This window comes from Leptosomus discolor, chromosome 1 (assembly GCF_034619465.1).
Source record: "Leptosomus discolor isolate bLepDis1 chromosome 1, bLepDis1.hap2, whole genome shotgun sequence".
Taxonomy (NCBI): Eukaryota; Metazoa; Chordata; class Aves; order Leptosomiformes; family Leptosomidae; genus Leptosomus; species Leptosomus discolor.
Window position 1 is genome coordinate 163,725,345 of NC_141391.1, and position 24,792 is coordinate 163,750,136.

A 24,792-nucleotide genomic window follows, 5' to 3' on the forward strand; every position below is an offset into this window, starting at 1 on the left:
TCCCCAAACCCTGTTCTCAGGGGGACAGCCAGCTGGAGGCGCGTGGGGACGGCAGGGCTGATGCAAGGAGGGAGCCAGCCGGTGGGCTGCGACCCTCTGTGGGGCGTCTGGGCTGCAGAGGCGAGGGGCTGGCCCCAGGACCTGGCACCACAACCCTGCCTTTTCTCGTGGTTGCTGCTAAGTCGCACCGGAGGAGGCTCTTGCAGAGGGACCGCGGGTGCTCTGTGCCGGGCTCGGGGAAAGGGGAACGGTCCTGAGTTTTTAACTGCGGAGCCAGGTCCGTCCGGCGAGGGGTTTACAAGGGGCACGTGTTTTGTTCGTCTTGAATAAAATCGACTTTATTTTATTTATTTATTTATTTTTTTTTAAAGTAAGAGAAGCCTGCCTCTTGCTGCTGCTGCTGTTCCTGGTGGGAGCAGGCGTCGGGTCTGCCTCCCCTGGAGGTGAGGGTCCGTGGGGAGCTGCGGAGGGACGCAGATGCGAACGGGGGGAGGGCCTCCGCCGCCGCCTTCCCCCTTGGCCCCCCCCTCCCCCCCTTCAGCCGGGCTGGGGCCCGGGGGGGCCAGCTCTGCCCCTGCCGCGTTTTCGGTGGGCAGAGGCCGGGAGGGGGGGGGCGGCAGCGCCTGTCCCGCTCCCACCGCGCTGGGCGTCGGCCCCGCCCCACCATGAATATTCCAATCAGGCAGGCGGGGGAGAGCGGGGCGGGGCGGCCTATGTTAATCGCAGCTGCTGATCGCTGACGCGCCATCACACCACGCGCAGCCGCGGCCGCCGATTGGCCGGCGGCGACCTGGTCTCATTGACAACAAACCGCGGGGGGCGCGCGCGCCGCTGCCGTGGCGGCGGGCAGGTGGGGGCGGGGCTGCCGGCCGGCCGTGGGCGGCCCAAGATGGCGCGGGGTCGGCGGCGCTCGCCGGTAGCCTCCGCTTGAGCGCCCGGGGCGGCGGCCGGGGGTTCATGCGCCGGTGGCGGCGGCGGGCCCCTGCGCGATGGAGGGCGGCGAGCTGGGCGTGGAGAACATGGAGACCCTGACCGAGCTGGGCGACGAGCTCACCCTGGGCGACATCGACGGTGGGCGCCGCGGGGGAGGGACGGAGGAAGGGGGTGGGGGAGGTGTGCGTCGGCCCCCCACGCCGGGTGGGGGTCCCTCTCCTGCCTCCCCGCGGGTCCGGGGTTGCCGGTGCCGCCCGAGTGGTGGGGGGCGTGGGTGGGGTGGTTCCTGGATCTCGCTGCGTGGGGTCGTCGTCCCCCGTCCCCCCGCGAGTGGGGAGTGGGAGCGCACGGTGGTCGTACCGGCTTGGTCTCGCTGCGTGGGGAGCGCTTCCCACCGGTACGGGCTTCCAGCGTGGGGTGGGGGGTGGGGGGGGATTTCCCCGTCCCGGGTGGGTAAAGGTGGGGGTGCGGGGGCAGCGCTTTTGAGCGGGTTTCGTGGGGCTGACCCACGCCGTGGGGGCGTCGAGGCAGCAATCGCAAGAAGCAGCGTGGGGGTCCGAGCGCCCGCAGCTGCCGAGCCCTGCCTCCCACCCGCGGCACGGTTGGAGGAGGTACTCCCCTCCTGCCTCGGAGCCGCGGGGCTGCCCCCGTGTTTCCTCGTGGTTCCCTTAAAGTCGGAGCTCGACTCAAGGCCGTGCCTCTTCGCCATCCTCCACCAAAACAGGTGTAACTGTTTAAATTCCCCCCCCCCCCTCCCCTTGTGTCATCCTAAAACTTCACTCAGACCCACGGGAAAATCCCCGTTTCCCACCAAAGCGCTGGAGTGCGACCCCTTATTTACCGTTTTCCAAACAGCTCCTAGAGACCCATTAAAAATGTAATTTCTCGGTAAGCTCTGCTGGGGGCTGGGGCTGGGGACCTGGCTCAGCTCCCCGGCTCTGCGCGGCTGTAATCCCACGCAGAGCTCAGCTGTGAGGGTTGATGCCTAAAGCATCTTTGTTTAGCAGCTGGGAGATAAAACTAAAGTAGTGCTTTTAAGTTTGTAGTTGTGATTGATGTGCAGTGTAGCTAGGGCTGAAATTCACGCTTTTTTTTTTTCCTTTATCATATGTAGAAGAAGAATATACCTTATGCGAATGTAAGGGGCTTAGTTGTCACTCACAAAGTTGCTGGTGCAAATCAAAGGTGGTGTTTGCTCCTGTTTAGGCACCACGTAATGACTTCTCAGGATCCGTAGGGAAACGGAGAGGAGTTCCGATGAACCTGGACCTGGCTCTGAACCGCGGTGTGCCTGGGAAGGTGTGATTCAGAGTGATGAGTAACTTAGGAGAAAGAGCTTCGCCTTCCTCCCTGGCTCCCGGGGTGGATTTTCCTGAGGGGAGGGTGGGGAAGCGTATGACAATCCTTTTTTTGTGTTCTGACATGGATTCATCTCAGGGTTTGAAATGCTGCAAGGGTTTTGATTTGGTTTTTAAGTTGTCTTGTTGGCGGGTCTTGGTGTTCCTCTCCCGTTCAGGCTGAGCGTCCCTCACCGCCTGCTGCACGGCTTTTCATTTTCTGCTGTGGAGGAGGAATGATGCTGGTCGGTCCGGCGGATGCGCCGACTGCTCTGGGATGTCGGTGCTCCCCGGGGTCGTGCATCAGGTCGGGGGTGGGAGGGTCCTGGTGCTGAGCCAAAGGCATCTGGCTCTGCCTCCTGCCACGGCCCAAGCTCCTCTGCCAGCACCTCCCTGGAGTGCTAGGTCCAAGTCAGTTGTGGGTGTGAAGCACATCTGGGTTTGGGGCAGAGGGGTTGTTTCTGTCAAGGCGTTTCTCAGAGCACGGTGTCTCCAGGAGCATGGAGGAGAGCTGAGGCACTGCCTGGGAGCGGCAGCTAAAGCCCAGCCCTTGCCTTGCTGCCAAGATATTTGGGTGCTGGGCTAGTGAAAGTAGCAGAATTCCTCGGTGGGCTCTGTTTTGTAATACCTTGTTGACGTTCTTTTTAGCCTTGGGCTGGGCTGGGATAGTTTTTTGCAGTGACATCTCTCTCTGTGTTAGGGACTGAGACCTGTTCAGCGCAGAGGGTGCGGGTGATCTGGTGACGATGGGTTTGTCACCGAGAGCTGTCCTCCAAAAGCACCCGAGCTTTGTAACAGTTAATGTAGGCACTTGCTCTGTTCTGTGTAGGCAAAGGTGTCTTAAAAGGCAGAGATTTGGATTTTGGATGTTGCTGTTTCTTCTGCTTTTTACTTTTCTTGTGTTGCTACTAGGAAAGCTCTTGGGCACTTGAAAAGAGGTGGGTTTGATCACCTGGCTGTCTAATTCTTTAAAAATAATCTTTAGACTTTTTGCATTTAGTCAAAGTTAAGTCTGTGATAAAGATGTGACTTAACTTGAGAGAGCAAGAGTAGTTTTTTTTAATACAATATTAAATCTGCTCTGTTGAACATGCTGTTCTTTAAAACACAGTACTTGAAATTTGGCTCTTAGACTGGAATTTACTTTTCCAGAGCAAATCTCGTCCGATTTATGTTTATTCCCCACTTGCAGTAGTGCTGTCTGATACTGAAATAGCAGTGCCATCAAATGAAGAATTTGAGAAGTGCATAGTTGGGATTGTCAAGTTTATCATGTTGAGAGTTACTTGGGATGGTCTTAGCTGCAGTCAGCTGGAGGGTGGAAAGCTGCTTAATATCCATCTAGATGTTATGCAGAAGTGTTAATCTTTAAACAACTCTCCTTGCTCGAGTAATGTTTTGTGAAAGTTTACTGAGGCATTGCATTAGAAAACAGTAAATAAATCTTTTGTTCATCTAGTTAAAAGCAGAGAGAAAGGTTTGGTCTGGCTGGTCCCCAAGGGTGGCCACTGCTCCCTGTGCTGGGACAACCATGCGTCCCCACTTAGTGTTGGAGTATAAACAGGTCAGGAGAACGCATCTGCTCCTAAGCTCCTCCATCCGACAGACTTGAGTTCTTAAGAGCAATGGTCGTGGTCAATGCTGAAGTGCGCATAAAGGTGTGGAGAGATTGCTGTCAGAAGGGAAGGAGAGTAGTATCATAGAAATATGGTGAAACATTTGTTGAGGGAGCGGGAAGCTTGGAGGACAATCCCTTTGCTCTGTCTCAGGAATGTCAGGCAAATTAATTGGGTAACGCGTGGGTGGCATTTCGGAGAAACAAATTAATAGCCCTCTTATTGCTGGGACAACTTCCATGAAAACATTTTGTGAAAAGTTTTCTTCTTCAAACCCCCTTCAATAAACCACAGCAGCGACATCCTTCAGGTTTGTGGATGAGAAAGCTCCTGGCCTAAGGAGCCCTTTGCTGTGTTTTCCCCTATAAATCAGAAAACTATTTTCTACTTTCTAAACCCAACTGTGTTATTTAGTTACAAACCCTCTGTTATGTTTGTGTGTCCCCTCCCTTTTTCCTACTTCTAGAAAAAAAAAAAAATAGGACTTTCAGAAAGCTGTGGAAGAGCTGGTGCAGCATGGGCAGATCCTGGGGTGGGGGTGGAGGTCTGACTCCTCACGCCACTGCCCACACACGGATCAGGGGAAGTGTTCAGGTAGTTTAAGGTGTGTGATTGGATTAAACTGGATTAGACAGAGGGAAGAGGAAGCTTCGCTTATGGACAATGATCTCTCAGTTGTGATTTTTTTTCCTCTGTGGGAGAGCTACAGCGTTGTGGTAGGAGCCTCTTGATGTGGGCTGATAAAATCCTGGAGAAGGTGGGGTGGAGAGGAACTGCTGTGCAGTGATTGCAGGCAGGGGATAAATAGGCAAAAAATTATTCTGGTGGTTTAAACACATGTGTGGATTTCTCCTGCTGCAGTTCTATAAAGTGTTGTTTCCTTTAGTGTCTTTTCCCCAGTTTCCGATATGCTTGAAAGTAAAGCAAAGTTGAGATGAATTCTTATCCCATGTCTTAATTTGCCAGGTACTCAGTGGGGTGGGAGGGATATGGGGCTTGAAAGCACCCTAAAAGTTGGGTGAGAGAGCAGTTAGTGCTGGAATTGCAGAGGTGCTTGGTTTCTTCCTTCTGCAAGGATTAGACTGGAGCAGTGATGGAATGAGACTCTAATATTTTAGATATATTGGAGATGGCTTTAAGTGCTGGTCTGTGCTTGGCTCCTGTGGTCTGGGAAAGTGTTGTAGGAGAATCCTACTTTTCTCCCTGAACAGTGGCAGCAGTGCCCCGCCACTGGCCACCTCTTGGTTTCTCTCTGGAGATGTTAGGTTGGTGTGGTATGTTCTCTGGAGGTTTTGAAAGACCCAGAGCTCCCTTCTGTGCACACACACCATCATTCGGGTCCTGACGTAATGGCGGGCGTTGAAGTGTATGGGCAATAAAATATCATCGAACGCTTTTTCTTCTCTTTTACAGAGATGCTGCAGTTCGTCAGTAACCAGGCAGGGGACTTTCCAGATCTGTTTTCGGATCACTTATGTGGCACCTTCCAGGGCAGCAGCAGCAGTGGCAGCAGTGGTGGGACCCTGGAGCCGCAGTTGCAGAGGCCGTACAGCCAGGTGCAGCTCCAGCCCTTCCCGCCACCCCCCACCTCCCCCCAGCTCCAGAGCCTGCCGGTCAAAGCGGCGCAGGCAACACCTCCAGCCCCTCCGCGCTCGGCCCCTCTCCTTCAGCCCCGGCCCCCGCTCCAGCCTCAGCTCCAGCAGCAGGCCGTGATGATTACGCCGACCTTCAGCTCTGCTCCCCAGACCAGGATTATCCAGCAGCCGGTGATCTACCAGAACGCGGCCACGAGTTTCCAAGGTAGGGGCTGGGGGGGCTCAGGCTACAGGTGTGCCCAGTGCACTCACAATAAACCATGTCAGTGTTCAGACTCCAAAAGCATCCTTGTCAACGACAAGCCTGACGATCGTTTTCTTGTGGTGCTGTCTGTGAGGTGTCCCTTCCCCTGCCTGGATGGCTTCGGAGTTGGGGGAGCATGAGAAACCATCATAAAGGAGGTCCTAAATCTGTTTGTGTGACCTCTTGCAACAGTTGTCTTATTGCTGCTCACCTCCGTTATGGCCTTCTCTCCTATGGCTGTTGAGAGGCTTGAGAAAATTATGTCTAAAAAATAGTTTTCGGCAATCCTGTCGAATATTTAACTACCAGACTCTCAAGTACAGTACTTGCATTGAGCAGAGACATTTGTAGGGATATCTAATGGTGACTGGACCTTCCTTTGTGAATGCCAGTTGTCTTGATCCTCTTCAGTAGGTGTTGATTCTTTACATGGTAAATAGGATCCTAGGGTCCACCAAGATCAGCAGGAGTGGGCAAGTTGGATGTACCGCGTAATGTCGCTGAAGTAATGAGTCCTGTGCTATCAGACCAAAGGTTTTTGACTTTATTTTCTCTTAGCTGTTCTTCTGTGCTTCCTGGAAAGCTGCTATTCTAGGTGCAGTGTCCTCTTGCAGGAGGCACCAAAGGAGCTGGAAGCTTCCCAGTGTGTGGGATGTGTTAGATGAATGCTGCCTACCAAGAAGCTCTGGGAAGAAAAGTGAAGCTAGGAGCACGTACAGGCTCCAGAATGGAGACCTGTGTCTCTGGACTATTCCTGACATCTCTTCTGCTTTTCAGTTCTCCAGCCTCAAGTCCAGAGCCTGGTGACGTCCTCCCAGGTTCAGCCGGTTACCATCCAGCAGCAAGTGCAGACTGTGCAGGCCCAGCGAGTGCTAACGCAGGCTGCCAACGGCACCATCCAGACGTTAACGCCAGCCACCGTCCAGACGGTTGCTGCACCACAGGTCCAACAAGTTCCAGTAAGTGAAAATGTGGAGTGATACAGGGATCCAGCAGAAGAAGAAATTGATTTTGTGGGTTTGGTCTCCTGGCTTGCAAGGGCAAAGGTGGCGAAGCTCATAGGGCTGGTGGTCCTGGCTAGGATCTCTTTTGCATGAACGTTTTTGTGTGAGATATTTCTAGGGTTCTAGAAGCATTTTACTTCATGCAAGTCATGTGTGAGACTCCCTGTTGTGAGCCGCGATGTGACTTCAGGTAGTGGGCAACATTCAGAAACCATTTTCACTAAAACACCTGCATAACTAAACTTGGCCTAAAATATTTTTGTAACCTGATGCTGCCAAACCGGATTGGAAACCTTACTTGAAAAAGTTTTCTTTGACTTTTGCCTACTTCTTTGCAAGTCCACCACCTCCACCATGTCCTATAAGGGCTGGCTGATATGGGGATGTTTTCTTCCAATTCTTCTGCCAGTTTTTGTGATCTTTTCACTGCTACGGTGATTTTGTTTTAAAACACACAAGAGTGAAAAGGGCTTGTGTGTCTTTGTATTAGATAAAAAAATGTTTATGGCTAGGGGACCCTTACTACGACAAAGTTGCTCTGGTTCAGTTGTACTGTGCCATCTATAGTGCTCTCTGTATTTGAAAGTCAGCAAGGTATTTGAAAAAATAAGAGCAAGCTGTGTTATGGCAAAATAACTTAGAATTGCTTTTGATCTGCTTGATATTCATGGTACAGATCCTTTCAGTGAAATTGGAGTGGGGAGGAAGCTACTACAGGCATTGCCAAAGCAGGCTGCCCTAGCCGTGTTACACTCTGAGTACTCAACCAGCTAATATAGAGAGCTAATTATAGATGTAATTGCAGAGGGGAAGGGGGCTTTTCCGTCAGCTCTTTGGTGTTTTTACATACTGGTTTACCTCTGGTGACTGATTTGTAAAACAGTGTCCCGGAGATTCCTCTGCTCCCCTCCCTCCAGCGCTGTTCAGACTGTCTCGTGGTCCGAGTTTGCATCAGGGGCCGACAGAAAGCATCCAGGTGATGCAGGGCACAAGGTGAAAGAAATACTTGCCCTGCTCTTCTGTCATCCGCCGAGATGTAAAGTTACAGCTCTGTCATCACTCACCTCTGGTTGCTGAGATCAGCAGGGAAATACGTGCCTACTCTCCCCTTCACCTGTAACTCCTTTCAACCTAGGTTCTGGTCCAACCTCAGATCATAAAAACGGACTCCCTTGTCTTGACAACCCTGAAAGCGGACGGTAATCCCGTTATGGCCGCAGTACAGAACCCAGCGCTGACAGCACTCACTGCTCCCATTCAGACCACAGCTCTGCAGGTACCGTGCGGATGTTCTTCCTCCTTCCCTCTCCTCACTGACATCCTTTCCTCTTAATGCAAGGAAGGGATTTGGGCTTTGGTATTCTGCAGTGGTGCAAATGGGAGGGTTTTTAAGGGCTGCCCTAGGCACGTCTAGGGTGAGTAATACCCTATTTCTGCCAAGGCTAAACACACAGATTGTACTTTTCTGGCAGCCTCCCATGGCCAGTAAGCGAAGACCAAGGGCACGTTTCTGTTTGCTTTTTTCCCGGTATTACAAGGAGAGAAATATGACCTAAAAATTCCATCCAGTTTTTAACCTCTGGAGGATACTTGAAACTGAAAGCTAAGTCACTCAGAGTACCTGTGGAACTTTCTTTTCCCCCTCAGCGGTGTCTAATAGCAGTATGTTGAATGTAAAAACTAATTAAGTTACTTTTCAGAGAGCATTTGCAGTGAAGATCCGGTATAATCATTGGAGGTGGCAGCTATGCTTCATGGCCTCCACTTCTTATCAACTCTGAGAAACTTGTGCCCCCAAAGACGCAGTTGTTACTATCTTGTACATTCTGAACAGATATCTCTGTTCAGATATTTACTGGGGGAGATAAACTTGCAAGTCTGGACTTAAGTTTTGACTTCTTTTGCATAGCATGGTAGGCTTCTTATGTAGTTGTTAGCAGTCAGGCTAAAATCTTCAATTAACCTGCTTGCTTTTAGGTGACATTTTCACACAGAGGCGAGGCTTATGTGATTGTGTCTGTCTGAGATGCAATACATAAAGCATTTTGAAGATGTTGAAATTTGGTGGAAATTAGCCAAGGAAAGGTGTAGGATTTAAATTCACTTATTTGTCAAGTTCCAGCTTGAAATGAAACTAAACTAGTTTCTAATGTCCCAATTAGAAGATTATTTCAGAGTTGAAATTGTTGCTGAAGTTGCTCATGGCTGGTTTATTCTCATTTATGCTAGTCTGTATTTTGACAGAAATAAGTCTTCCTCCCCCTAACCACTTCCCTGATCCTTGGTGTACTTCAGAGAACACATGTACCCTTCTCAGTCTTGTTTTGCTGGGTTAAGCAGTCTAAACTTTCTTCACTCCAGCTGTCCTAGAAGGCCGTCTGTGCAACTGTTCTGATGGGATTCATCATTTATCTCAGATTACGTACTGCTTTAGTTTGGTGTAGGTGGTCTGTCCTACATCTGGATGTCCAAGTTTGAGCTTTTCATGTCACTGTGTATCACTTATTGCCTTAGTTCCTCACCTTAAGGCATTTTTATAGCTTACAAATCTATTTTTTTCCATTTAATCAAATTCAAATCAACTGCATTGCTCAAGCCAAGGTTTATTTTTCCATAGTTGGGTCCTTTCTAACATGGCTGTTACCAGTTTGGAAGTGGCATCACCTGTTGCTGATTTGATGGCCTTATTTGCCCACATAAAAGGTGGATTTGGACACTTGGGGTATAAGGATTGCAGGACCAAGGAGGAGCCTTGGTCTGTTTCTCTATGTAATGGATGAACAGAGCATGGTATGGGCAGAAAAGTATTGATGGTCTTAGAGAACAAGGGTTCTTCTTATCCACAGTGACCAGTGTGGGAGGCAGAGTGGCAGATTTTTCCTGTGCTGCTGTGCCAATGCTCATTCCAGCTAAGGACAATGGGAGGAAATTGGCGTGTCTCTCTTTTTTCTGAGCTGTACAAACTTTTCCCAATTCTTCTTATGTTTACTCCTTTTTGTTTTACCATCATAAACCTTATCTAATTGGCTGATTGCTCGTGACACTTGTTATGCATGGTCTTTGTAGACCCTTGTTGGGAGCAATGGGACCATTTTGACCACAATGCCGGTGATGGTGGGACAAGAGAAGGTGCCTATCAAACAAGTTCCCGGTGGTGTCAAGCAACCAGAACCACCTAAAGAAGGAGAGAGGAGAACAACTCACAACATCATTGAAAAGCGTTACCGATCATCCATAAATGACAAGATCATTGAGCTGAAGGACCTTGTGATGGGGACAGATGCCAAGGTAAATACGTGGAATAAGAGCAAATCTAGCGTCATAAATACTTTGTCTTCAGGTGCTCATTGCTCTACGGAATGAAGCAGTTGGGTATATGTGACTGTTAGTAGTATGCACACATGTGTTGGGGTAAGACTGGTGAGAAACACTTGTGTGATGGAAAGCCTGATAATTGTATTCAGGGAGGGTCACCTGTAAAATGTTTGTTTTACTGTGCTAGTAGTATTGTTTCTTGACAATAAGCTTTGTTATGTGTCTGTTCTTATGTTAGGTCTAATTAAATAGGCCCTGTAGGTAGAATATCCAAGTGGATGTTTTGATAACTCTGCCAAACCAGAGCTTGATTTAAGTTTCTCTTTCTGTGTGACTGCAGTAGGGACAAGGGCCTACAGAGCTTTCTGATTTGTTTCCTTTAGATATTGAGTTGTAAAAACTCCTGCTTGCTCTAATATTAGAAGCTTTCTCGCACCATGTATTCAGGGTTGTCCTGTTCACTTTACCTTATGCTGGCAGAGCAGGGAGTAGGTTTTTTGAAACATTGCATGGTCTCCGTACAAATACGTGCACTAGTGACGTCGCCTCCTATTGCTGGGTGGAATTTGAAGCTTACGTTTTAAAGATGTTGGTAACGTGCAGTGGAGTCATAGTTGTTTGGGCTTGTGTTTACAAGCTAAACTTGTCCACTGTTGCTGGAAGCAAGTATTTTCATGGGGATGGCCAAGGGAGTGAGGCAAGGAGAGAACCACTTATGTCAGAATTAAAGTGAACGATGGTTAACAGGCAGCAGCTCATTCCATCCCAGAGGAGAGCCACTTAATTTCAAAACTGTGGCACTTTCAAAGGACTATTTCTGGCTGAAACCTAGATGTGAACTCTGTTGTAATTCGGATGTTAGACTGTTTCCATTTTACTATTTTTGTAAGATCTTTGAGAGACCCCAGTCCTTGTGTCTTTCAAAGTTTGATACCTTGCCTACAGACGGTGCCCCGCAGTTAGTTTCTTTGTGGCTGCTGAGTGGTCCTTTACACCCTTTTCTTTCTATCACCACACTGTACAAAGGGTGGTGGTATCCCTACAAGCAGGAGTGACCCTTTGACATTCTGCATATAACCTGCTTTCTGTATGGCTTAATTCCTTGCAGATGCACAAGTCTGGAGTCCTGAGAAAAGCCATTGATTACATTAAATACCTACAGCAGGCCAACCATAAGCTGAGGCAAGAGAACATGGTTCTGAAGTTGGCTAACCAAAAAAACAGTAAGTTGTGGAGGCTGTGCAGCAGTGGGGAGGCAGTTAGCATGAATGTAGGATGCTTATTGCAGTTTCTTATCCTTGACAGAGGTAAATAACATGCGTGTTGCATCGATAGTGGCCACTGTTACTCCAGGTGACAAAGCCAATCTGAGCGGCACTGGCAGGATGGAGAAACACGTACATAATGCACTCTGATTTTTGCAGAGCTGTTGAAGGGCATTGACCTAAGCAGTCTGGTTGACAACGATGTGGATCTGAAGATAGATGACTTCAACCAGAATGTGCTACTGATGTCTCCTCCAGCCTCTGACTCGGGATCCCAGGCTGGCTTCTCTCCCTATTCCATTGATTCAGAGCCAGGAAGCCCACTCCTTGATGATGCAAAGGTATTTGTGACTTCAGTTGTCAAATTCAAGTAGGGGTATGTAAGGTCCAGAAATTCTTCTAATTCTCGAGAGCAGAACCAACGGACATCTGGCAGGCAGATCTGTAGGGGTCAGATCCTTTGTAAGGATGAGGAAGGTGCATGGGTGTGTTTTATCTTTTCTTAAATGATTGAGACTGCTTGCTGAGCTATATTATCTGAGCCATATCTTACCTGCTAGAAGAACTGTATTTATCCTTCAGTGCCTGTAGAGTCTCTGTGGACTTACAGTGCATGTTCATGACCCAAAGAGCGCATGGCTTTCCAGGGGTATACATGTCCATTGAATAAAGGAGAACTTGGAAATGGATGATGACGTCAGCTGTGGTTAATGAGACCGTAGGTAACCACAGTAACAGAAGCTCTTAGCTGTCTTTGGCTGACAGGTTTGTTTTGTGGATATCACAGAAGTGGGTCTTCTGAGAGATCCTCAAAAGAGCGAGGGCAGCAAAGGTTAGTCCTAGCCTAAACCAGCAGTCTGGTTAATGATGACTGAAATGACTGGGAGCAGAAGGAAGGTGAAGGCAGTCAAATACTTCAGCCTTATCTTACTAAGCTAGGCAAGGCTTCAGTGGAGTTCTTACTGATCTTGATCATAAAGTAAATTTTAAAATGTGTTCTGTTTCTCCTTCTTCCCTACCCCTCCCTTGGCACAAGCATTTTTTGTTCTACAGAATGGTAAGGAGTTTTCTTCTCCTCTTAAGTTTCTCTCCACTCCTATTCCTTTGAAGGTTAAAGATGAGCCTGACTCTCCTCCTGTGGCCCTTGGTATGGTGGATCGCTCTCGAATACTCCTCTGCGCTCTCACATTCCTTTGCCTTTCCTTCAATCCTCTGACATCCCTCCTGGACGCCCGAGGAACCCCGGAGTCTGATGGCTTAGTGCACCATGGCTCTGGCAGGAACGTGCTGACCATCGAGTCAGGTAACGAACTAGAATAATTTGGATCACAAAGTGGCCGGGCTTACATGGTCTCCCTAAAGACCGTCTCCACTGTGACGTCTGCGGGTCACGAGGTGGACCGTCACTGTGATTCAGTTGAATATTTTTGTGTGTTCAGGGAGTTGTACGACTTTTGTTTAATGGTTGGGGTGGGGTAGTAACTGCAGGGCTGGGCGTGGGAGGAGAGTCAGCCGAGAGTGCTTGGACACGGTTCCAGTTTACATCCACATACAATGGTGTTCTTGCACAAAACCAGCCATTTCTCAACTTGGTGAGGTAGAAGGGGCGCCCGTTCATAGCCCAGCAGCCTGGGCTCTCGAAATAGACCCTTGTAAAGTAGTTCAGGGTAAGGGGCGTCCTGTCCTTGCCAGCCTTTGAGACGTGTTCACTTTGTATTTGTTTTTCAGGTAACTGATTTTTGTAACAGTAATAAAGTAGTATGTGAAGAATTACTTCAGAAAGACTGTTGCTATAGGGACTTGCAACTGGCTTATTCGATACACTTACTCTATAATATTCACAGTTTAGAGTACAGCCGCTTAGGGGAAGGCAGAGGATTCTGTAGGCGTGTGGTCATTTCCCTGACTGGTAAATATGCTTCCTCGGTGTCACTTTGTAAACTGAATTAAGATCAGAAAATGACACTGAAGTATTGAGCACCCATGGGTGTATCTGATAGAAAAATCAGACTACAAGATACTCCAGGAAAACTTTTAAGTGCTGACTCAGATTTTTTTATAAGTCAGTCTTGTAAAAATACCTGTTTTTGTTTAGTTGGGAATGTTGTGGCTTAGAGTTTGGATGAAGAGCTGTTGATTCAGGTGTTTCCTGAATAAAATGCAGCCTTTGCAAAAGTTGATACCACATGTGGCAAGTGTAGCAAGATGTCCTTCTGTGCTCAACCTGTTGGTATGTTTTCAGTGTCCAGACCAACTTTTAACTTTCCTTTTGGGATATCCATTGCAGATGCGGGTGGTTGGTTCGGCTGGATGATGCCCACGCTGATCCTGTGGCTTGTGAATGGAGTGATTGTACTGAGTGTGTTCATAAAGCTCCTTGTGCACGGAGAGCCGGTGACCCGGCTGCACTCAAGGTCATCGGTCACGTTCTGGAGGCATCGCAAGCAAGCAGACCTGGATTTGGCACGAGTAAAGTTGACTTGTTGTTTTGCACCAAACGTGTCTTCTAGGAGGGGATGTGGGTAAATGTGGCCTAGCAAGGCAGTGACTTGGCACTTGCAAAAGCGTGGGATTCCTCAATTGGGTTATCCTGTCTGATTTCAGAGAAGCTGGTGCTCAGTTGTCTTGAGTGGATTGCCATCCTCGCTCAGCCTAAATTAGTGAGGCACAGACGTCTCCATTGGAAGAGGCTCCTAACTTCTGTCCGTGTTCCTTGCTGCTGCATCTTGTAGCAATCTTTGGCAGCAAGGTCTTGTTTTTTGTCCAGAATTGGGCCTCTACTGTGTCTGTTTGTCTTCTGTCCTGCAGCCTCTTAGAAGTCTTCTCCTTTGTTGAGGCAACATTTGGCTTTTGATATGGAGACCCTGAAACTTCCATGTTGTTTGAGAAGGCAGTAATCTCCTTTCATCTAGTGCTCATGTGCCTCACAGGCACTGCAGGATCAGAGCTGTATGTGGAAAGACATGCGTAGGGCCAGATTTGAAGCTGGTGTAAATTTTCTTCACATTTACTGGGACTATGTTGACTTCCCTCAGCTAAAGATCTTGTCCTAGCTTGCACATCAGTTTGCCTTGCTCCCAATTCCAAGGAGGTCCCAAAGTGTCTCTGTGATGGTGCTTTTTGTTGTTGGACCTTTTGTCGTGTTACTTGCAGGGGGATTTTGCTGCAGCTGCGTCAAACCTGCAGACTTGCCTGTCGGTACTCGGCCGAGCGCTGCCAGCTTCCCGCCTGGACTTGGCTTGCAGCCTGTCCTGGAACGTGATCCGCTATAGCCTGCAGAAGCTGGCGCTGGTGCGGTGGCTTCTGAAGAGGACTTCTCATCAGTGGCGGGCAAGGGAGGCCACTGCAGGCTTTGAGGACGAGGCCAAGACCAGCGCTCGGGATGCGGCTCTAGCGTATCACAAGCTCCATCAGCTCCACATAACAGGTGGGAGCGGAGGTGATGGATTTGCTGTCCTCTTTTTGCCAAGTGAGGAGGCTCAGAGGTGATCCTGGGGAATACAGGGAGAACACTATGGCCTCCCTCTTCTGGGAGGGCCGCTGTTGGAAATTAGCTTGGTGGATTTTAGGAGCTGCTTACTAAAACACTACGGGTTCATGCAATAAAAGAGCTCTATAAGAACGGCCGAAGCAATGGCGCTGTCTTAAGTTAATGTGTTCATGAGTCTGCAGATGTGGCTGAGAGTGTTTCCAAAGCAGCAGTTGACTTGAGCCCAGTCACTTTTTGCTGTTCTTAAGGGCTTGTTTCATCCCTGTCACTTGGGAATGTGATGTGGAAGCAGGGGCTGGGGTTAGTTGCTGGAAGAATTTAAATTTCCGAAGCTGTGTAGATCACAGATTGACAGTTGGTGTTGATATGCTTTGAAAACCTGGGTGTGCACACATGTGCAAAGGAAGTGCTTGAATGTTCCTTGTGAACGGTTGGTTTTGCAGTTTCCTTGGCAAACCAATCTGCAATGTTAATAGGCTCTGGGCACATCAGAAATACAAGCTAAACTTCCTTCTGCCTAATCATGCTGTGTGAATTGCAGCCATGCCACTGGGGATAAGTACTTGTCCTTAACATTATCTGTGTAGGTACAGGTGTGGACTGCAAAGGAGTTCAGTTTTAAGATAGTGATGAATGTAGTGAGACAAAATTTGCTGATGATTTTATCATAACTGGTTTAGCCATACAGGGCTTTCTCACAGAAGCAAAGCTGTGGATGCTAACCTTGGTATCTGTTACGGTAGCTCTGCCTGAATACAAAGTAGGCGTATGATGTTGACATGAGAAGTTTACAACAGGTTCTCGTTGTCTCTGTAGGATAGTAGCCCTGAAAATCATGGTAATACTTAGTAGCTGGTAACTACTGCATTAAAAGTTAACACTTTCCCTTCTGGTGCAGGTAAACTTCCCTCCAGCTCAGCTTACTCGGGCTTGCACATGGCCCTGTGTGCTGTGAACCTGGCTGAGTGTGCAGAAGAAAAAATTCCACCGAGCACAATGGCAGAAATCCACCTGACGGCTGCAGTTGGCTTGAAAACCCGCTGTGGAGGCAAGCTTGGCTTCCTAGCGGTGAGTTCTTGTCTCCTCCAAGCAGAGCTCTAGGAAGGCCTGCGAGCTGGCATTGCCATAGCTCAGTGCATCTGCTAGCACTACAATTACAATATGGCCTGCAATTATGATTCGAGCTGTAATTATGATATAACCTTTGTCCTCGGTGGTGTGTCTCTTTCCCTGGATGCTGTTCTCAATCTTGGCGCCTCTTTTCCCCAGAGCTACTTTCTAAGCCAGGCTCAAAGCCTGTGCAGCTCAGAGCGGAGTGCCATTCCTGACTCGTTGCGTTGGCTGTGTCACCCCCTGGGACAGAAGTTTTTTGTGGAGCGGAGCTGGACGGTGAAGTCTGCTGCGAAGGAGAGCCTGTACTGCACCCAAAGGAACCCTGGTGAGACCCGCTTCTGTCCTGAGTGTGTGGCCTCCCAGCACTTCGAGCCTGGCAGCCTCTCCACCTCTAGGACAAAAGCGGGTGTCTTGTTTGAGAACGTGCTGGTTTATGTCTGCCCTGCTTGTGGTCTTGGTGGGCGAGAGGGGCTGTGGAGCGAAGAGATGCCTCCTCAGCCTGCAGGAGCTGTGTCTCTTCCCTTTGTATACTGTGCTGTGTCATCCCACTTGTGTCTTTGTGTGCTGGAACACAACCTGGATGTGGCCCTGCATGTCTGAGGGGTGACTTTGGGGTGACCAGGGGTTATCCTCTGCAGAGCAGTGTCATCACTTCTGCTGAGTGGCTGAAGTGCCAGAGGGATGTTTGGCCAAGGGCTGCAGCTTTGTAAATGGATTAAAGGGTTAAAAAGGCCCTGAAAAACTAGTATTTTGAAATCTTTGCATTAATTCCACAAGAATGTCCCTCTACTGCTCGTCCTCTTGCTCCTACATTTTGATTCTTGTTTTTGGTTATATCGGGAGGTGGCTATCGCCATATGCAAATGAAATGGTTTGGGTTTTTTCTTCCTCTGTAGCGGATCCTATTGCACAAGTTCATCAGGCATTTTGTGAGAATCTGCTAGAGCGAGCAGTGGATTCACTCGTAAAGCCTCAGACTAGGAAAGAGATAGTGGGACAAGAGGAGGAGGAGCCATGGTAAGTTTACGTGCTGTGCTGGGGACTGCTGGCTGCAGATGCAGGCTTTGAGGCAGAGCTCATAACCCTTGACCAAGCGCTCTGGGGCGAACTGGGTGGCTAGTCCTTATTAAAGACTTGGAAATGACAATGTAAGTCTGGCCACCACAGCTTATTAGAAAAGCGGGCTCTGCCTCTTCATATTAAAACCTCTGAAGTCAAAGGTGAACCTGGGTGTGGTAAGGATTTCTGGTGTCAGCTGGCATAGTACTGTTTGATTCCTGAACTGGATGAATAGCACTTTCTCTGCTAACAAAGGTTAATGTTTGGGAGCACTAAAATTAGTGTGCACCGACGACTTTAATAATCAGAACATATGTCCAGGGCTGTAAGAGCGTGAAGGTCTGGCATATCGGAAAGTGAGCCCACCTTATGCATGAGTATTCTCTTAACTGAAGTGCCACATTTACCAGCAGTGAAAAATCAAACTGACATGTGGCAAGAGGGGGAGAGATGATGTTGGCCGAAATTGTCATTGCCCCTAAGCTCTGTGACCAATCAAAAGGGGCCGATAGGTGGGAATCGGAGCAGCTTTTTGTACTGAACTGTGTCCAGCTCTTTCCTGGACACCATGGGAAGCGGAGCCCCAGCTTTTGCCAACAGCTCTGCACTGTTTCTAGCTGATCTCCAGACATGCTGGTGCCAGGCAAATACTATGTACGTATATGGGAACCTCTGTAAGGATCTTGTCCCCAAAAACTGTGGGTAAAAGCTTCAAATGGGAAGATAACCCAGTTTCCTTACGTGTGTAGGGAAAGTATTGCACGCTTAGCTTTTTTTTTTTAATCTCCTATCTGTTTTCTAGCATCATTGCAGAGAATGAGCAGCAGTTCAGTCTAATTGCTTGCACCAATACAAATGTTTGTGATCGGAGGCTGCTGTTGATGATGAGAGAAGGCAGCAGGATTTGTATAAATGAGGTGGATTGTCAGTATACTTGTGGGAGTCTTGTCACCTCATGTGACGGACTAGTTCTAGTACTACAGCAAGCCTTTTTGTCGCCTTCTAGGGCCAGGAGCTCAAGATCTTCCTCTGTAGTGTGTCCCATGCTAAATTAGATCATTGCTGCATATGCTACTTTCTCTGACCAATGCTATGAATGTGCTGTCACTTGCATTCATACATAGTGGCTTGTATGCAAATGGCCACTTGCAGAAGTGCAGCTCGGCCTCTTTTGGAGGCAGTGATTGAAAAGGAGTCTGTAATCAACTTGTAACATACATTGTGTCCAACATTTCTGTAGTTGAGGTGAGACTCCTGGGGTTGACTCTAGTTCTGTGTTGATCTCCGTGCATGGGGAGATGTGAGGCTACTCCTCCCTGTGCGTGTGTCTGTGCACTTCCACTCTCAGGGTGGTCTCTTCAGTCCAGCAGTGTTGTGTCACTTGTAGACCTTGAACTTTCTGCTGGCCTAATGGGTCAACGCTATTTAAAAATGCCTTGTGACTGATGAGAAATGCCTTCAGGCTTTGGTATCTCCTGTTTGACAGCATAGTGAAGGTCTGCCTTGCTTCTTGTTTCAGCGAGTTCTCCAGTGCCATGGAGTACCTGAAATTGCTCAACTCTTTCTTGGACTCGATGGGAAGTGGAGCCCCACCCTTTGCCAGCAATTCTGTACTTAAGTCTGCCCTAGGTAAGTCCAGCAGAACCCAAGCTCTCCCAGCTGCAGGAACTACTGCTGACATGTGTTCCCTCTCTCCCCACCACCTCTCAAACTCCAGGCAAGGAGAAATGCAGTCTTTGGAGTGAGATTTTGTTGCTGCCCCGCAGTACACCGCAGTGTGCTACGGTGCTCAGAGTGGAATAGGGTTGTTGGGAAGTCTCGTAAATTTGGCCGTGTGTCATAACGTTGGGTGCCCAGGTGGGACTGCTGCTGTTTGTATTGCCAGGCGTGTTCCAAGCTGAACCACGTGCCCTCACTTGAGAGCTTGCTCCTGGCAATGCAAAGCAAGAGGAAGGGTGTAGCTTATAAACAAGCATAGCAGTGTTGCAGTTGAGGTACAGGAAGTTGGTTTTTTTCCCACTTAATTACCTATTGGACCAAATACAGGTTGACCTCTCTTACACAGCAGCTGTCATGTATATTCCTCAGTCTCCAGAGACCTGCAGCCCCTGCTGTAGGCAAGCTCTGGGTGTATATTTGGAGGTGTGATTGTTTTGGTCCCTTGATGTATATTTAGTGGGACAACGAGAGCTGTAGACTGAGTCATGCACTCATCTGGGCTTGGCTGGTAGCAGGCTGCTGGAGTATTCATCTTGCTTGGTGTTGGTACAGACAGTACCTGGCAGCTCACCTGGATGCTGCTGGAGCTTTAGACACAGACTAACTGTGCTGTACCTAAAATGCATAGAGCAAACATAGAAGAAAAACTAGGTATTTCTTTTTCTGTGGTTTATTTTTTGGTATAAAGGGAGGTCTATGGGCCAATATTGTAATGAAATTTAAAAGCAGGTCAGTGTAGTAGAGCATGTGTCCTTTGGCCCTAGGTAGGCTTTGGGAAGTTTCTTGAGGGGATGTTAAATGATGGAGGAAACCGTACAGGGAACCTGATTTACTGGCTTGATGGTGATTCGTGCCAAGGCACGGTATATGTGAGTGGAGTTGTTATTTTGGGGTGGTGAGTGGAGATCCTTGTTGGGAAGGAAGCGACCAGATTTCTGGACAAGTAGACAGAGTAGGTTCTTGTTGACAAGATCCGAACGCAACATCCAAAACTCCACTTGCAGTCAGACGTAGGGTGTCTGCCTGCTGCCAGGTTCCTTTGTGTACCTGCAGCACGTTTCAGTATTTATCCGGGTGGCCGCGTTCCCATGGGATTGGTTTGGGCTCGTTATCATCGATCTCAGCAGAAGGCACTGGTGAGGGCATGTGACACCTGTCGCCGCCTCTGAGCAGGACGGAGCCGGGTGTCCTCTCCTGGGCTGCAGCTTATGATTCTGTTTCACAGGCCCCGACGTGGTGTGCAGATGGTGGTCAGCAGCGGTGGCTATGGCGATCGGTTGGCTCAGAGGGGACGATGCGGCTGTGAGGTCACATTTTGCAGAAGTGGAGCGCATGCCGAAATCCCTGGAGATGTCAGAGTGCGTAGGCCTCATACGACTTTCAAACCCCTGCCCCTTCTACACGGGGGTGGCTCTTTCCCTAATGCTGTCCTGTAGGGCTACCCCTACCTGTGCTCTGCAGTCACCCCTCCTGTGCTCTGGGATGCAATAACATGACATGTGAATGTGCTCAGCAGTTCATGGGTAGGTCAAGACTTGCAGGCTGGTATTAGGGCTGTGGACTGAAAGTGTCAGATTTGCTTCTTTAGGGGTGTCTTTTGGCTTTGTTCTAATTGCACAGCCTCCCACCTTCCAAAATCAAGCAACAAAACTCATGCAGTGATGGAAAGGCTGGTGTCACCATCTTGGTTCTTTTGTGGTAAAGCATCTTTTCCAGTTCCCTTGCATTTCTCTGTGTAGGTGAGGAACAATTTCCATCTCTCTATCTAGAAATGATGGTATCTCTGCTCTTGAAGATGGGAGGGTGAGAGATGATGCTCGTTGCTGCTTGAGCTCAGTTCCTGGGGCTGCCCTGTGGCAGCATGACATGGTACTGCTTGAAAGCAGCACTCTTTCTCTTTCAGGAATGCCCTGGTGAAAGCCACCTTCTATGTGTGTAAAGCCATGCAGGCCTCACTGTCTGGGAAGGCAGATGGACAGCAGAGCTCCCTGGGTCACTGCGAGAGGGCCAGCAGTCACTTATGGAACAGCCTCAACATGAGCAGCAGCGTTTCCAGCACCGTCCTCAACAATGTAAGAGCTATAAGCCCCGAGATAACACATGGTCTGTCTTGGTTGTAAGGTTGGTCTTGGAGCAGGTGTATCACTTCCCCATTGTATCTGCCTTCTCCATCCATCCCGTGTCTCACGGGAGTAGAGGGGAAACTTCCTCCTTTTCCTTGCAAAGGACACTGACACCTTCCTGCCTCCGCTATACGGAGCAGCAAAGCTGCAAGTACAGCATTTTTCCCATAGGCATGGCCTTAGATAGCTGAGCTCTTGCTCCTCTTACTGCCAGTACCTGTCACCCCTTCCTGGTGCTTTGACCACCTCGAATTTGGCCCATGGAAAGCATGCACCTCCATCCTCCAAATGAAGTTGCTGACACCTGTAAAGCGGGACCTCATTAAGTCAAGTCTGTTCTGTTTCAGGCAGCACTTAGGAGTGTTTGAACCCTCTACCACAAAAGTGAGACTGTGCCATGCTATTCTTGAGTTTGTGTGGGGCTTGTTTCTTTTCTTCCCAGGATTACCTAAAGCTGGAGCTTCCCTTCATGGCATATGGGACAGAGTTCTGGTCCCTTCTGTCTCTCCTGGGTGGCAGCTGTAGTGCATTGTAGTTGCATTGCATGTTGTAGCAGTAATTGTGCAATGTTTCTGCAGTGCAGTACAGAGGCGCTCTCTGCTTCGGCAGTGCTGGTAGAGTCCCCCAAGAGCAGCTAGGACACTGAGCAATGCTAGGGGGCAGCAGCAGATGGGGAAAAGGAATTAGCAGATGGGGAAAGGGGATTTGGGCAGCCACTCTGGGCTGTGTGAAGACTCCCCCTTTTTAAAATTTTTTTAATTAATCATCTCTCTGCAAGTAGCAAAGCTGTCTTCGCTGTTTGCCACTAGTTAATATCACCATTTGGGCAGGAAAGCCTTTGCAGAGAGGGCTGGGGCATTGCTGGTGCAATATCCCCTTGGCATGTCTCATCTGGAGTGGGGTCACGGTCAGCCTTGCGGAGGTGTTGGCTCTCCTGGAGGGGACAGCTGCTCCTTGGGCACAGCCTGGCGCTTGTTCCGTAGGCTGGACCTCTCCATGCCGGGACCCAGAGGTGCCAGCTGGGCAAAAGGCAAAGTCCTGCTCCCTTCGGTGCATTGTGGGTGGGGGCGGCTTGGCTAGGAGGGCTGGGGAGCACCCCCTGGGTGGGCAGGAGGTGCTGTGGCCACCCTCCTGTGGGCCCTGTTAGCAGCTGTGTAGCAAATGGCCTGTTCCTTGCCTGATGGGTTGTGTTAATAAGCATGTGTGCCTGGGCCCCCCCGGCTCTTGCAGATGATCCAGCTGCTGGCCTGTGACTTGCTGCTCTCTCTCCGCACCAGCCTGTGGCAGAAGCAGGCGAATGCCAGCCAGGCCCTGGGTGAGACCTACCATGCCTCGGCTCCTGAGCTGACGGGCTTCCAGCGTGACCTCGGCAGCCTGCGAAAGCTGGCCCACGGCTTCAGGCCCGCCTATCGCAAGGTGACAGCTTGCCTCCCTTTCCTGCTCCACCTCTAGCTTAGCTATAGCCCTTCCAGGGAGGTGACAGGGAAGCTGCAGCCCTTGGAAATATAGGGGGTGTGTGGGCTTGAGCAGTTTGGATACCTGGGGTGGGAAGGTCTGCCACCAGCAGCCTCTATACTGTCTCTTGGTGGGTGATGAGGGAGGTTCCCATGGGAGTCCAGTGCATGTGGGTAGGGGTCTGCCTTAGTTTCTACCTAGAAAACCATCAGCATGTCCATATTGCTGAACAAGTGTCATGGCATCCTGTCCTATAACGTGACTTCAGACTAGGTCACTCCCTGCAGGGAGGGTGGAAGGAGCTTCTTTGGCCATGTTGGTTCTGTGGGTAGCTGGGGGGTCAGATGCCTTCTCCACCTGTAGAGCACCAGGTGCTTCTCTGGGGGTTTTCCCCCCTTCTGTTCTATTTAGTCTGTCTAGTTTTAAGCCCCTGTAGAGGAAGTGCAGTCTAGTACTTGGACAAGAGAGTTGTCCTGGTATCGTCTGAACTCTGGATTTCAAGGTTTGATGCTGTTATCGGAGCACTGCACTAGCAGCCTGGGATGAGATGCTCACCTAGGCTGCAGTGCCAGGGTTTGCTTTCCCATTTTCCGCCTCATTCCCTGCTTTCGTTCCTCCACCTTTCCAGGCCACTCAGTTACGTGTCAGAAGCTTTTTTTCCCCCTCTTCACAGCTGCCCTGACCTGCAAATTCCCCAGAGACAGGTGGGAGGACCAGGAAGGAGCAGGGAAACGGGTCTGTTGTTGTCAAGGTGTCAGAGCTCCGCTCTCAAATTGTGGTGGCTGAGAGTTGACGTGAGTTCAGCCGCAGCATCATCCCCATGCCGGCCCACCTCTCACCCCTCCATCCTGCCTTCCCTTCCAGGTCTTCCTCCATGAGGCCACCGTGCGCCTGATGGCGGGTGCCAGCCCTACCCGCACCCACCAGCTGCTGGAGCACAGCTTGAGGCGACGCACACCCCAGAGCAGCAAGCAAGGTCGGGCCTGGGGCCCAGGCAGTGACCCACTGCCCGTGGGGCTGGGAGGGGGGCAGCATGTGAGCAAGGTGGGGGGGCATAGCTGCAACCTGCAGCATCTTCCCCATGTCTGAGGCTCAGGATAATGAGCTCCAGTCAGCCTATGAATCACGGCGATGCTTTTGCCAGGCTCTCTACAAGCTGGCTAACGTCACCTGCCAGCCCTGGGCTGGAGCTGTCAGTGAACAGGCTGGAAAACATTTGCCTTCGTGTCGCCACGCATGCACAAAATTTGGCAGCCTGGAGTTTGGGGCGGTCAACGCAAGGGCAGAAGCCAAGAATCCTAAAGGGGAGAGCCAATAGACATAGTGCTGGTTATAAAATCCCTTGGGGTTTAAGGAAATGGGCAGATGTGCATGCTGGTGCTGGGATGAGCCCTAGGAAGTGAAGTGAAAGGGACTATCTCTGTAGAAGACAGGATTGCCGGTCCCTGCCTGACTTCGGCTCAGACCGTTCTCCTCTGGTAGCCTAAAGGAGCTGCTTGAGTGCCCGCAGCACTTGGCACAGCTAGTGAGGCTTGTGCTCACTGGTGCCTGTCAAGGGCCCGCAGGGTGGGGTTTTGTCATGCAGGTGGTAGCTTTGTTGTCAGCTTTCTCTCTCCTCTTTGCACATAGGTGAACTGGACACCCTGCCAGGCCAGAGGGAGCGAGCCACAGCCATCCTGTTGGCCTGCCGCCATCTCCCCCTCTCCTTCCTCTCCTCCCCAGGCCAGCGAGCGGTCCTGCTGGCTGAGGCTGCCCGCACCCTGGAGAAGGTGGGGGACAAACGCTCCTGCAATGACTGCCAGCAGATGATCGTCAAGCTGAGCGGGGGCACAGCCATCGCCGCCTCCTAACGCCGGCGTGGGGCCACCTCGTGCAAAGACAGCCCGGACTTCCCTTCTGGAGCTTAAAAAACACAAAAAAGAGAAGTGCTAGGTTAGGGCTGTGCTGGTGGGATCGTGATGGGGTGGGCGAGGGAGGGAGGGTTTTGGTTTTGTTGTATTTTTTTTTACCTTGCCCCAGGTGTAGCTTTATTTAGCCCCCTTGCTTGTTCTCAGGCACTGCAGCAGGAATCTCTTTAGTTGTGGGTTTTGCGACAGTGCCTGGAGCTGTTGGGAAGTGCTGCCCTGACCTGGAGCCCCCATCCCTGCTGGGTGGAGAAGCCCACAAGCCCAAGGCATAGAGAAGTGGCACATCCCATGTCTGTCCTCAGGGGCATCTTGCTCCTTTCCCAAACACCTCTGCGTAAAGAAATCTCTGGGGAGGGCAGAGGATCTGCTCAAGCCTTGCCGCACGGGGCTGCTGGACTCTGGGGCTGTTCCCAAGAGAGGGGAAGGCACCAGCTTTCCTTGAACTGTGTGTCAGGAAACTGAAGCCCCCGAGACCCAACTTGCAGAGGTGCTCTGGGAGTATCGCTTGGGGCCAGTACTGCCTGGCAAATTTCTCTACAGTTTTTATACAGGTTTTTTTATAGGAGTGTTTGTGGCTTTACAAAAATGTAGGGAACGATGCAGCAGATTTCCCTTCC

At 50.0% G+C, this 24,792-nt stretch overlaps 1 protein-coding gene across 3 annotated transcripts; it reads left to right on the forward strand.

The window, feature by feature from the left end:
- Positions 1 to 989: 989 nt before the first annotated feature.
- Positions 990 to 24,201, forward strand: SREBF2 (sterol regulatory element binding transcription factor 2). Of its 3 annotated transcripts, none has more exons than XM_086469629.1 (20): positions 990 to 1,071; positions 5,300 to 5,686; positions 5,881 to 5,883; positions 6,503 to 6,684; positions 7,865 to 8,005; positions 9,796 to 10,017; positions 11,153 to 11,267; positions 11,469 to 11,650; positions 12,420 to 12,612; positions 13,597 to 13,778; positions 14,463 to 14,736; positions 15,698 to 15,867; positions 16,069 to 16,237; positions 16,809 to 16,929; positions 18,491 to 18,600; positions 19,916 to 20,048; positions 20,594 to 20,762; positions 22,044 to 22,229; positions 23,133 to 23,244; positions 23,898 to 24,201. In XM_086469629.1, the coding sequence occupies exons 1-20, from the start codon at positions 990 to 992 to the stop codon at positions 24,116 to 24,118; spliced, it is 3,354 nt and encodes a 1,117-aa protein (XP_086325755.1). In that variant the 3' UTR covers positions 24,119 to 24,201. The 3 variants fall into 3 exon arrangements, with proteins under 3 accessions (XP_086325755.1, XP_086325764.1, XP_086325746.1); XM_086469638.1 differs by lacking the exon at positions 5,881 to 5,883 and adding an exon at position 8,113 and having other exon boundaries at positions 7,865 to 8,010; XM_086469620.1 differs by lacking the exon at positions 5,881 to 5,883.
- The last annotated feature ends 591 nt before the right edge of the window (positions 24,202 to 24,792 follow it).

Coding starts and splice junctions, on each gene's coding strand:
- SREBF2 (XM_086469638.1), top strand. CDS start 990: ATGGAGGGCGGCGAGCTGGGCGTGGAGAACATGGAGACCCTGACCGAG. Junction 15,868..16,068: donor GCAAGCTTGGCTTCCTAGCG/GTGAGTTCTTGT, acceptor TCTTTTCCCCAG/AGCTACTTTCTAAGCCAGGC. Junction 22,230..23,132: donor TCAGGCCCGCCTATCGCAAG/GTGACAGCTTGC, acceptor CTTCCCTTCCAG/GTCTTCCTCCATGAGGCCAC.